At 42.7% G+C, this 11,679-nt stretch overlaps 1 protein-coding gene across 1 annotated transcript in view; it reads right to left on the reverse strand.

Annotated features, from left to right (window-relative positions):
* Positions 1–11,679, reverse strand: part of LOC106883728 (macrophage mannose receptor 1) — a 299,961-nt gene that overhangs the window by 17,470 nt on the left and 270,812 nt on the right. Inside the window, exons 36-37 of the mRNA XM_052968739.1 lie at positions 10,825–10,979; positions 3,520–3,616 (exon numbers count right to left, since the gene is read on the reverse strand). Of these exons, the coding sequence (XP_052824699.1) occupies positions 3,520–3,616; positions 10,825–10,979 (252 nt within the window). The remainder of the gene's footprint in view (positions 1–3,519; positions 3,617–10,824; positions 10,980–11,679) is intronic.

An 11,679-nucleotide genomic window follows, 5' to 3' on the forward strand; every position in this document is an offset into this window, starting at 1 on the left:
CGTAAAAGCACCCACTACACTCTCAGAGTGGTTGGCGTTAGGAAGGGCATCCAGCTGTAGAAACTCTGCCAGATCAGATTGGAGCCTGGTGCAGCCATCTGGCTCACCAGTCCTCAGTTAAACCACCCACCCCATGCCAGCATGGAAAGTGGACGTTAAACGATGATGATGATGATGATGATTAGAGGAAAAAGCAAAACCAAGGCAGAATGAGTATCTCAAGATGTTTAGAATAATTTAATTAAGGTAAGGTGAATTTGAATAGACAGCTCCCTGGTAGATAAGCTATCCAAATAGACAGCTCTCTTGTAGATAAGCTATCCAAATAGACAGCTCCCTGGTAGATAAAGCAATTAAGGGTATGAAGCCAGGAAAACCCTCCGGCCCATCAGGAATCACTGCTGAGATGCTTAAAACATATTTAAAACATCTGATGGTGTGGGCTATGGCCTAGTCACCCGCATTGTAAACCAGGTAGTTCATGATGGTGTCATACCCAATGACTGGCATAGCAGCACCATAATCAACTGCTACAAGGGTAACGGTGATACTCTAGATAGAAATAACTACAGGGGTATCAAACTGCTGGATCAGGTGATGAAGGCATGGAGAGGGTCATAGCCCATCTCATTAGGGAGAGAGTCTGCTTAGATGAGATGCAGTTCGGTTTTGTGCCAGGTAGAAGGACCACTGATGCCATATTCCTGGTTCGACAACTGCAAGAGAAATACCTTGCTAAAGATAAACCCCTATAATTAGCTTTTGTGGACTTAGAGAAAGCCTTTGACAGGGTCTCCCGATCCCTTATCTGGTGGGCGATGCGGAAACTAGGGATTGACGGATGGTTAATAAGGGCTGTACAGGCCCTATACAGAAAGGCCTTATACAGAGTAACGTTAGGATTGGCAAGTGAAGAATTCCGGGTAGAAGTAGGGGTCCATCAAGGTTCAACCCTCAGTCCCCTTTTATTCATCATAGTCCTCCAGGCAATAACAGGAATTCAAGATGGGTTGCCCCTGGGAGCTCCTCTAAGCTGATGACCTGGCCCTCAAAGCAGAATCACCACCAGAACTAGAGAAGAAATTTCAGGTGTAGAAGCAAGGTTTAGAATCAAAAGGCCTTAGAGTCAATGTAGCAAAGACCAAAGTTCTAGTAAGTAGGAAGGTGAACACATCACACACACCCTCAGGTAGGTGGCCTTGTCTGATCTGTATAAAAGGTGTAAGCTATGGACACATAAGAGGTGCAGCAACATCAAAAGAAGATTAACTGAGAAGATAGCTTTCGTGTGCGGCAGATGCATAGGGGCGATAAACACCACAGATGCTCAGAAAACAGATTCCATCATACTCCAGGGGGAGAAACTAGAAGTAGTTGATAGCTTCTGCTACCTAGGTGACCAAGTTAGTAGTTGGGGTGGATGCTCTGAGAGTGTTACCACGAGAATAAGAATAGCCTGGGCAAAATTTAGAAAGCTTCTTCCCCTGCTGGGGACAAAAGACCTCTCGCTCAGAGTGAAAGGTAGATTGTACGATGCATATGTGCGAACTGCCATGCTTCACGGCAGTGAAACATGGGCCGTGACTGTGGAGGACATGCTTAGGCTCGAAAGAAATGAACCTAGCATGATCCACTGGATGTGTGATGTCAGTGTGCACACATGACAGAGTGTAAGCAACCTGAGAGAAATGTTAGACATAAGAAGCATCAGATGTGGCATGCAAGAGAGACGTTTGTGCTGGTATGGTCATGTACTATGGATGAATGAGGAGAGCTGTGTAAAGAAGTGCCACTCCCAAACAGTTGAAGGAATCCGGGGTAGAGGTAAGACCCAGGAAGACATGGAATGAGGTGGTCGAGCATGACTATCGAATGTTGGGCCTCACAGAGGCAATGACGAAAGACTGAGACCTCTGGAGATATGCTGTGATTGAGAAGACCCAGCAAATAAAGTGAGTTCACGGCTGTATCGTACACCAGTTTCGCATAACCAGCCCCAGCCCATTCAAAGGTATCTTGGATCGTAGGGTGACCTGCTGTGCTTGAGGAGACCTATTGAGTCAAGTACATCAACAACAATATCAAAATCAAATGAAAATTGTAGTTGTGATATCTGTGCCAGTGGCACATAAAAAGCGCCATCCAAACATGGTCGATGCCAGTGCCGCCTTGACTGGCTTCCGTGCTGGTGGCATATAAAAAGCACCAACTGATCATAGCCGTTGCCAGAATCCTCTAGCCCCTGTACTGGTAGCACGTAAAAAGCACCTACTACATTCACAGAGTAGTTGGCATTAGGAAGGGCATCCAGCTGTAGAAACACTGCCTGATCGGACTGGAGCCTGATACAGCCTCCTGGCTTCCCAGACCCCAGTTGAACCGTCCAACCCATGCTAGCCTGGAAAACGGACGTTAAATGATGATGATGATTTCTGGAATAACCCAAGTGGTAGGTTAGCATGTCCAAGTATTGGGTATTCCATCATTTGATCCCAGAAACGGCTGTAGGAATTCAAATTCACCTTACCCTAATTAGATTATTCTAAATGATTTGAGATACTTGTTCTGCTTTGATTTCACTTTTTGCTCTTATACCTGCTATAAAGGAATCCTAATACAGATCCCTAGATCCAGCCTCAGCTGTGAACTTGGAACCTAACAGATGACCAACTATAGCACTTACTCAGTGTACCTATTTGTTTAGATCACAAGTGAACTAAACCCCTCATTATATATATGTGTGTGTGTGTGTGTGTGTGTGTGTGTGTGTGTGTGTATTTATGTATGTCAATAAATAAATGTGTGTGTATTTATACATATATATGTAAATGTAGAATGCTGGAATGAGTGTGCAACACCACATTGGTGGATAAATAATTTCCTTATTTGTGAATTAAGACTACCATTGGTTTCATATTAAGGAGAGTAGGAAAATATCCAAATATCTTAATTTTTCAAGCTGATTACATGGAGAAAGGTGTTTGCCTCCATTTTGGAAATCAATCTCCAATGTGACCAGCTTGAAAACAAAATATATATATACAAATATATATATATATCTTAATTAAAGTGTATAGTATTATATATCTATTACAGCTGATCTTACCAATTGGTTTTGTAATAGGAGTTCAATAGAATGTTAGATAACATCCTGATTATGTAACCCTGTGCTTTTCAGAGATAGCAATTATGGAATGAAATATGGAAACTGCTCTCTATTCTTGGATGTGAACAGACACATCTATTTGTGGTTACTGTGAAAAAGACAATGTAAGAAACCAAGCAAGGGTTAAGTTCGAGCTGTAATGAATATATAATACTGTACATTTTGATTAATATACCCACTCTATTGACAAATATATGAGTGCATATTTTTTCTGACTTATGGATTCTTTGATGGTATGTGTGTGTGTATGTAATAGATATACAGGTAGGCAGGCAGATAGATAGAAATATATTTTTAACAAAAAGAAAAAAGGAGAAAATTAAAGTAGAGGCTCAGAATAATGGATACAATACCTCGATAACCTTGACAGATATAACCAGCTAATTCATAACAGTTTGAACCAAACCATAGACCAGCAGAATATGGTTCTGTGTGAGTAGCAATGCAGCTCTATATAGAAAGAGAGAAGTCATTAGAAGAGACAGAAGACATTATATACATTAGTTGTCATTATAGTTATTATTGTTTTACACCTGAGGTCAGCTCAAATTAATGGCCAAAGACATTCCAACAGCCATAACTATCCAGTCTGTTTTCCTTCTTGCTAGATTGTAATGATTCAAAGGGAAACCTATATAACTTCACTTAAACTGCTAGAAATATTAACCAAATTCTCTTCAAATATCATACACCACTATTTAAAAAAAAGAATGTGTGTATCCAGGATAATGCAGTACAAGATGCACTTTGTCAGAAAAGGAGACAGGATGGTCACAGCTTGAATGCTGTTGATCATAAGTCAACTCACTAATGGCCTAAAATATACTCTCTCTCTCTCCATTTTGTAAAAGTGTTATATGATTCCAAGTCAACCATGAAATTGCAGGACTAAACATTGTCAAAGACATTCAATCTGTGATGGTTCCATAATTTTTCAGGCATAAAATATCAAGAACAACATTTTTATTTAATGTGTCTTTTTTTAAGGGGCATTTTGCCATATCTAACAGGTTGAGAAACCACAAAGAGGCTCCTCCATTGGCCTACTGAATGTTATAATCGCCTCTGTTTCTTGGAACTGGCTGGTCCCATACCCCCACTACTCAAGCATCCCTGAACCCCTTGATTTCCCACATCTTGTCACTTATGTTGCATCCACCCATTGGTCCTGCACTAACCGCTATACTTGGTCTGTTCTCACTGTTCATGCTTAAATAGAACACTAATGGCATCAAACACACCCTTCTCAGAGGGCTTGCAAAGGTCATGGGGGCTACTCCTTCCCTTCAGACTCAGTAAATATAAAAAGAAAAGTAATATAAAAGCCTAATGGGGTGCTATGGGAAGTAATGCTGTTGGTGACATTCTAAAAGATATTCATGTCTTTAGTGAAGTGAAACAGCTTTGACTGGGAATTGGAACTCACAAAGAACATGTCATTTGCTCTCTCTATATATAATCTTGTATGGAGGCGCAATGGCCCAGTGGTTAGGGCAGTGGACTTGCGGTCATAGGATCGCGGTTTCGATTCCCAGACTAGGTGTTGTGAGTGTTTATTGAGCGAAAACACCTAAAGCTCCATGAGGCTCCGGCAGGGGATGGTGGCGAACCCTGCTGTACTCTTCCACCACAACTTTCTCTCACTCTTTCTTCCTGTTTCTGTTGTACCTGTATTTCAAAGGGCCAGCCTTGTCACACTGTGTCACACTGAATATCCCCGAGAACTACGTTAAGGGTACACGTGTCTGTGGAGTGCTCAGCCACTTGCACGTTAATTTCATGAGCAGGCTGTTCCGTTGATTGGATCAACCGGAACCCTCAACATTGTAAGCGACAGAGTGCCAATAACAACATATAATCTTGTATGGAATTTATCTCTTGTATATGAACTCTGTGCAAAAGTGTATGTCTGTAGGTATTTCCAGTCAGCCATTTTTAATTCATTTCTAGATGAAAGCCTCAGAACGCCGTGGCCAGCTTAGCTATGCTGATTGTATGCATACCAGCCTATATAAGCCAATTCTGGATTAAACAGGATGCTCATGTTGTCCGGTCATTACATCTAGCCATTGATACTCAAAAAGGATTTGAACACAGAGTACAAAGTGCCAGATCAGACACTGCAAGTCATTACATCTCATGCACTAACAACAGTTCTGCAAATCCTCTACCTTTGATTGGTGTTATATTTAATGATCCCTGAAGGGATAAAAAGCAAATTTGACCTTCGCACGATTTGAACTTAGAGCATAGGGAGCAAACCATGGCTAGGACAGAAAACACATATGCAAGGTTCATACTTGAGACCTAATTAGTGAGAAATGAATTTTGTAATCTTGAGTGGTAGCACTGTGGAATTAATATCTATTTTTTAGATATGTGGTTAGGAAATACTCAGTTCTGTTTATAGGGTCTTCATGGCTTGTGGGAGATAGGGAGGGAGGGAAGAAGGGATCCTCATGCCAGAGATTGAGCCTGAATGCTTGCATCAGAGCAAACTTTGATAAAGGTACCCAAGTTGCAAGATGGTGGTGTTAAACTGGGTGACAGATTAAGTCTGCCATCCAAGATTATCTCTACTAATCAAGATTATGCTTATCATCCAAGATTCTGTCTACTGCCCAAGATTATATTTACTAAGCATTATGTCTACCCCTCAAAATTGTATGTGTTCATCAAGATTATAGCTACCATCCAAGATTAGTGTACCACACAGACACACAACACCACTCACACACACACACACACAGAACATGCATACACACACACAGAAGAGCATGCATACACACACACAGAAGAGCATGCATACACACACACACACACACACACACACACAAAATATTCCCATTTCCAGTCAGCTGCCATCAATACACAGCTATAAAAATCTTAGCACGTTGAAGCTGTCTCTGCTGCATTGGTGGTACTGCGGATGTCCCTTCTCACTCCATCAATGCCCAAACTGCTGAAGGCTCTTGGTCAGAGAATGAGCTGTGAAACCCCTGCATCCAACTTCCACTGGGAGACACCTCGCTCTCCAGCCAGCCCACTAACAGTTACTGACCAGACCTGCATACTTAGAGAGCTTTCTCTCAAAAGCTTCTTTCAGGCGATCTTCCCATGGGACAGTCAACTCCAGCAACACCACTTGCTTGGTGGACTCAGACAAGTGGACAATGTCTGGTCGCAGAGTGGTGACTGCAATGTGGCCAGGGAACTTCATCTGACACTGAAGATCCACCAGTAGCTGCCAATCTCTTGCAGATGTTAGGATGCCTGCTGATGTTTTTCTGGAAGAGGTTGGCTATTCCCCAGCTCTGACACAAGCGATGGTTTTTTTGGAGGGTCGAAACCGCTTTGCCCACCCAAGTCCTGTACTGATGGTTTCAGCAATGGTCTTAAGGATTTGGTCATGCCTCCAGCAGTACCGTTCTTCTCCAAGTGCCCCTGTGCAGCAGCTGAGGATGTGTTCCAGGGTTCCTCACTTGGAACACAATGCGCATGCTGGTGTCTCTGCTAAGCCCCATGTGTGCAGGTTTGATGGGCATGGAAGCACGTCGTACACTGCTCAGATGAGGAATTTAATGCAGTGAGGCTCGACTTTCTACAGCTCAGCCCAGGTCACTTTCCTCTCAACTGCATTCTCTCATCTTGTGCAAGTTCCCTGTTGCTTTATTCCCAGTGCCTTGCATGTTCTCATTTCTTTCACTAAAGCTCTTACCTCCACCTGAACAAGACGGCACCCTTCCTTCTCACTGGTGTTCGTTTGGGGAATCAGAAAGGAGCCTAGCCCAGCTCTACCTCATGTGATGACTCCCACAAATCTCCTTTGGTGCAGCCTTGCCTCTGCCTCTTGAACTGCGTTCTCTACTCCCCACTTCTTGCCAGTCCTCTCTTAGATCCCTGCTTTAGCCACCTTTGGATCACAAGAGTCCCTGTACTGGATCACTTCTCTATATCTTGCCACCTGAATTCCTCTTCCAATGATTTGAATGGCAACTGCAGTTTGGTGCTGTTGCCATAGAGCATGATGCTGCTCAGGCTCCTTAGTAATCCAAGCCATCTCCAGAGGTAGTTGCTGACCCTCCTGTCTAAGGTCTCTACTGTTGAGATGGGGACTGCATAGACAAAGAGGGACCACAGGATCCTGGGAAGAATGCTGTGTTGATAGACCCTGGCTTTGAACTTCCCAGGTAGGCCTGACTTGTCCACGGATTTCAGCCAGCCATCCAACACAGGGCAGGCCGACTGGATAGATGTAGTATCTAGACTGGCTTCTCAGTGATTGTTGGAATGGCTGTTCCTGAGATGTTAAACCGGAACTTGCCCTCCACCACCTCTTTCCTCGGCACCATAGATCATGATTTGGTTGGTTTGAATTGCATCCGAGTCAACTCCATCACGTTTTCAAGCCCCTGCAGAATCCACTGGCAGCCTAGGGATGATTCTGTCAAGATTGTGAGGTCATCCATCAACGTCCTGATGGGTGGTTAGCTTTGTCCGGATTTCGATAGGGGCCCTCTGCACTCTGGCTCAGCAGACTTGGTAAGCATGTTCATGGCTAGGAAGAATAGTGTCACAGAGATAGTGCACCCTATGATGATGCCAGCTTCCACCTTGTGCCAGCATGATGTTATTGCTCTCGAAGAGACCCTCATCCTGAAATTGGTGCCACCCTTCTGGACAGATGTATCGATGTTGGTGTTCTGACCCAGGTAGGCACACAGCCGTTTGAAAACAATGCTGAAGATCTTTGCCTCCACACAGAGCAGGGAGATGATGCAGAATTGGTCTATCTGGGTGAAATTTTCCTCCTTTGGGCTACACACTTCCTCAGCTACTCTCCATTGTTCAGGGATCCTCCCTCTTCTCCAGAAGACTCGCAGGGTTTTCTACAGATGCAGCAGAAGTTTGGGACAGTTCTTATACACTTTGTATGAAGTGCCACTCGGTCCTGGAGCAGCTTGCCCTTGCTCTGCAGAGAACCTCCCTGACTTCCTTTAGCTGCAGCTCTATCATGTCAACTCCATCTCTGATTCAGTGGGGTCTATGAAGATGTTACACTCTCCCAACTCCTGCTCTCTTTCAGGGTCACTGTATGTCTGCTTCAGATGCTGGTCTATGTCTTCCTCTGAGGAGGCAAGTTTACCACTGCGCTTCTGCCCCAGCAAATCCTTAGTGAACTTGAAGGGGTTGGAGATAAAGGCAGCACGCTTGAGCGCCCTCTCATGGCGCCGCCTTCAGTGCCATTTAGCCTGGTAGAGAACCCTGAACTTTTTCCATAGGTTGCACATTAGCTGGCCAGGCCAATGTGTTCCTCATCTCTGGCCTTCTTGTTTTAGGACTTTAGTGCCTTCATATCCTGTGTGATGTTATGGATCCTAACAGCTCTTTGATTCTTTGAGTAAGTTGTTCTGGAGCTTTTCTTCTCCTCGCCAAATCATCCAGCTGCCAAGCTCACAATGATTGTTGTCATAGTTTGTAGCTTCTTGTCAGCTTCTCCCATTACCATTGCCTCTAGAATTTGGTCAACATCATCAAATTGCTTCCACAGTAAGGGCATGCTAGCTGCTGGCCATTTGATCTGTCTCCTGTCAGATTTGATGCTCAGATGATTAGTCTCCACCACTTGGAGGTTCTGGGCACTATGGGGTGACTCTAGGCCTGGCTCCTCCTGCATCTCACCAGGTTGGACACCTGTGTGATGTGATGTTTCTGCTCCCAACAGGCACTTCATCCTTGCTTGGTGGATCTTTATGCCGTAGATGTCCTTGCAGACTTTACCACATGTACACTTCTTGCTCATAGTCCATTGTCCATTGCTAGGGTCTGTTAACGATATGTCCGTCTGACTGGGGTATTTATTCTACCCCACTACACACATTTATCACTTATACATACCATTTCACCCAGCATTTGTCAAACCACAATACAGGAGGAAAGCCTTGGCACACTGCTGCCAGCATATCTACCCTGGTTGTAAGACAACTTGTCCAAACTGGACAATTGTGGCTCAGAGAGAGTGTTCCTATGGTTAGATGGCACTTAGGAGAAGACTGAATTCAGAACATAATGAACTGCAAGGCATTTTGTCTAATGCAAACATTTCTGCTAATCTGTCATTCTATACAAATTTACACATATACTGCCAAATAGAAACACACATAGCTACACATACACACACACACAGACATACACACACAAACATACATGCCATTAGGCAGAGGCATATATAAGCACACAAGGAAACAGTGATACAAACAAAAAACGTGTGTGTGTGGGCACACATGCACATGCACGCATACACACACATGCATGTGCACACACATGCATAACACAGCTCATCACCAATTTCAGGAACCATTTATTATACAACATGTATTTGCATCTTTACTTTTGTTTTTTTCTGTTAATAATGAAGGATGGTCTTTTAGGTGATGCTGGACCAGTTGTTGTTACAGACGGATAACTCTTCAAATTGTTAATCACTCAACCATGAAGAGGTATAGAGGAACTAGTCTTTTTAAATAATATGGCAGGTGGTGGTGATGGCGGGGAACTATCTCATGAGGAGTGTTCTGCATAGTAAGTAGAAATATGGTGGCTTTACCATATAGTAACTTGTTTTGTTAGTCTCACACGTTACATAAATTTACAAACATATGTTGGTTACAAACACGTACACATGCATATGTACATACATACAAACATACACATACACACACATAAATGCATGCTCACTTCAGATGACAGGCCTCTCTCACCATTCACTTTAACAGCACCACGACCACCTAGTCATTGGATGCATATAACATAAACATACCCACATGGGGGTCGGATAGATTCGGATGAAAGCCTTCCCATGTAGCAGGGTGCAAATGTAATCATCCTGTAACATTTTAATTTTGTGTTTGTCACAAATTAGGCTGTTAATGGTGGATCCATTTTTGTAACAGAGAACCCCCTCAATTGGAATTCTGCCTATTTTCACATATCTTATATTTTCTGTCTTTACTTGTTCCAATCATTTGACTTCAGCCATGCTGGAACACCATCTTGAAAGGTTTAGTTTGAATAAATCAACTCCAGGACTTATTTTTTAAAGCCTGGTGCTTATTCAATTGATCTCTTGCCAAAACTAAGCTATGGGGTATGTAAACAAACCAACACCAATTGACAAATAGTGGAAGACACACACACACACACACACACTATGGGTTTTCACAGAGTTTCCATCTACCAAATTCATTCACAAGGCATTGGTCAGCCTGGGGTTATAGTAGAAGGTACTTGGCCAAAATGCCATGTAGTAGCATTGAACCCAAAACCATATGGTTGCAAAGCAAGCTTCTTAATCACATAACTATAGCAAAGTTCATTTTGTTGCAAATATCTAAACCTGATTTCTCCTATCAATCAACTTCCCTCCTATAGATTTCTTGCATACATTGACCAACAAATGTTTTGTCTACCCATTGGTCAGTATTAATTTTGCTAGCAGATTACTGCAAGTAAAAATCATGGTACTGAACTTTCATCCTTGATTAATTTATTTAAAAAAATGTTAAAACTCAAAAGTTATTTCAAAATGTAATGGTGAAAACACAAATAAATAATTGAACAATTAAATAAATGAATAAGAAATGTCTTGTAGTACTCACTGTACCACCGTATCGAAGTAATTCCTCAACTGCAAGTCTACTGAAGTGGAAAAAGGAGAGAGGGGAATTGTCCACCCATGTCAAATAGTCAAGACCTTTACGCATACCAATCCATAACGAAATGTTCAGAGATTTCATCATCAAGGTGAGGAAAGCTGCAAAATTAATTAAAAGATACACTTTTGTAAAGGTGTGGGCATGGTGCATATGTGTTGTGAGTGTGTGTATATATACATGAGGAACTCTACCATCGAAGACAACGTATGAGCCTTAGCTTTTTGCTGAACGCCCTGCACAAGTGATTTGCTTATAGTGATCAAATGCTTGTGCTGCACATTAGCTCACTCCCTCCATCAAATTGACATTTTCTGAACAGGTGAATTTTGTACCATGTGTCTGATGTTGAAGTGATCACAGAGCAACATGAGATGAAGCGTTTTGCTCAAGAATATAACACACCACCCTGTCTAGGAATTGGAATCATGATCGCAAGATTGTGAGTACAACACCCTAACCACTAAATCATGCGCCCCACCCCACTATATATATATATAAATACTATTTGTTTTTACATGACTGAACGCAGCGTCTCCAATTTGTAAGTAGTTTTCGTAACTTCATATTTTCCAACGCTACTCTATCTCTTTTTCTTCCTCTATCATTTTTTCCCCCTCTCGTTCTTCCTCTGTTACTACTACGTATCTCTTTTTTCCCCCTCGTACTTTCTCTCTTTCTCTTTTCCTCTCGTTGCTCACCTATTCTTCTACTTCCTCCCTTTGTTTCTCCCTCTACCACTCTCTCTCTTCCCCTTACACCGGCATGGTCACATGCTTAACTGGTCAATAATCCTTTTCT

This window comes from Octopus bimaculoides, chromosome 6 (assembly GCF_001194135.2).
Source record: "Octopus bimaculoides isolate UCB-OBI-ISO-001 chromosome 6, ASM119413v2, whole genome shotgun sequence".
Lineage (NCBI taxonomy): Eukaryota > Metazoa > Mollusca > Cephalopoda > Octopoda > Octopodidae > Octopus > Octopus bimaculoides.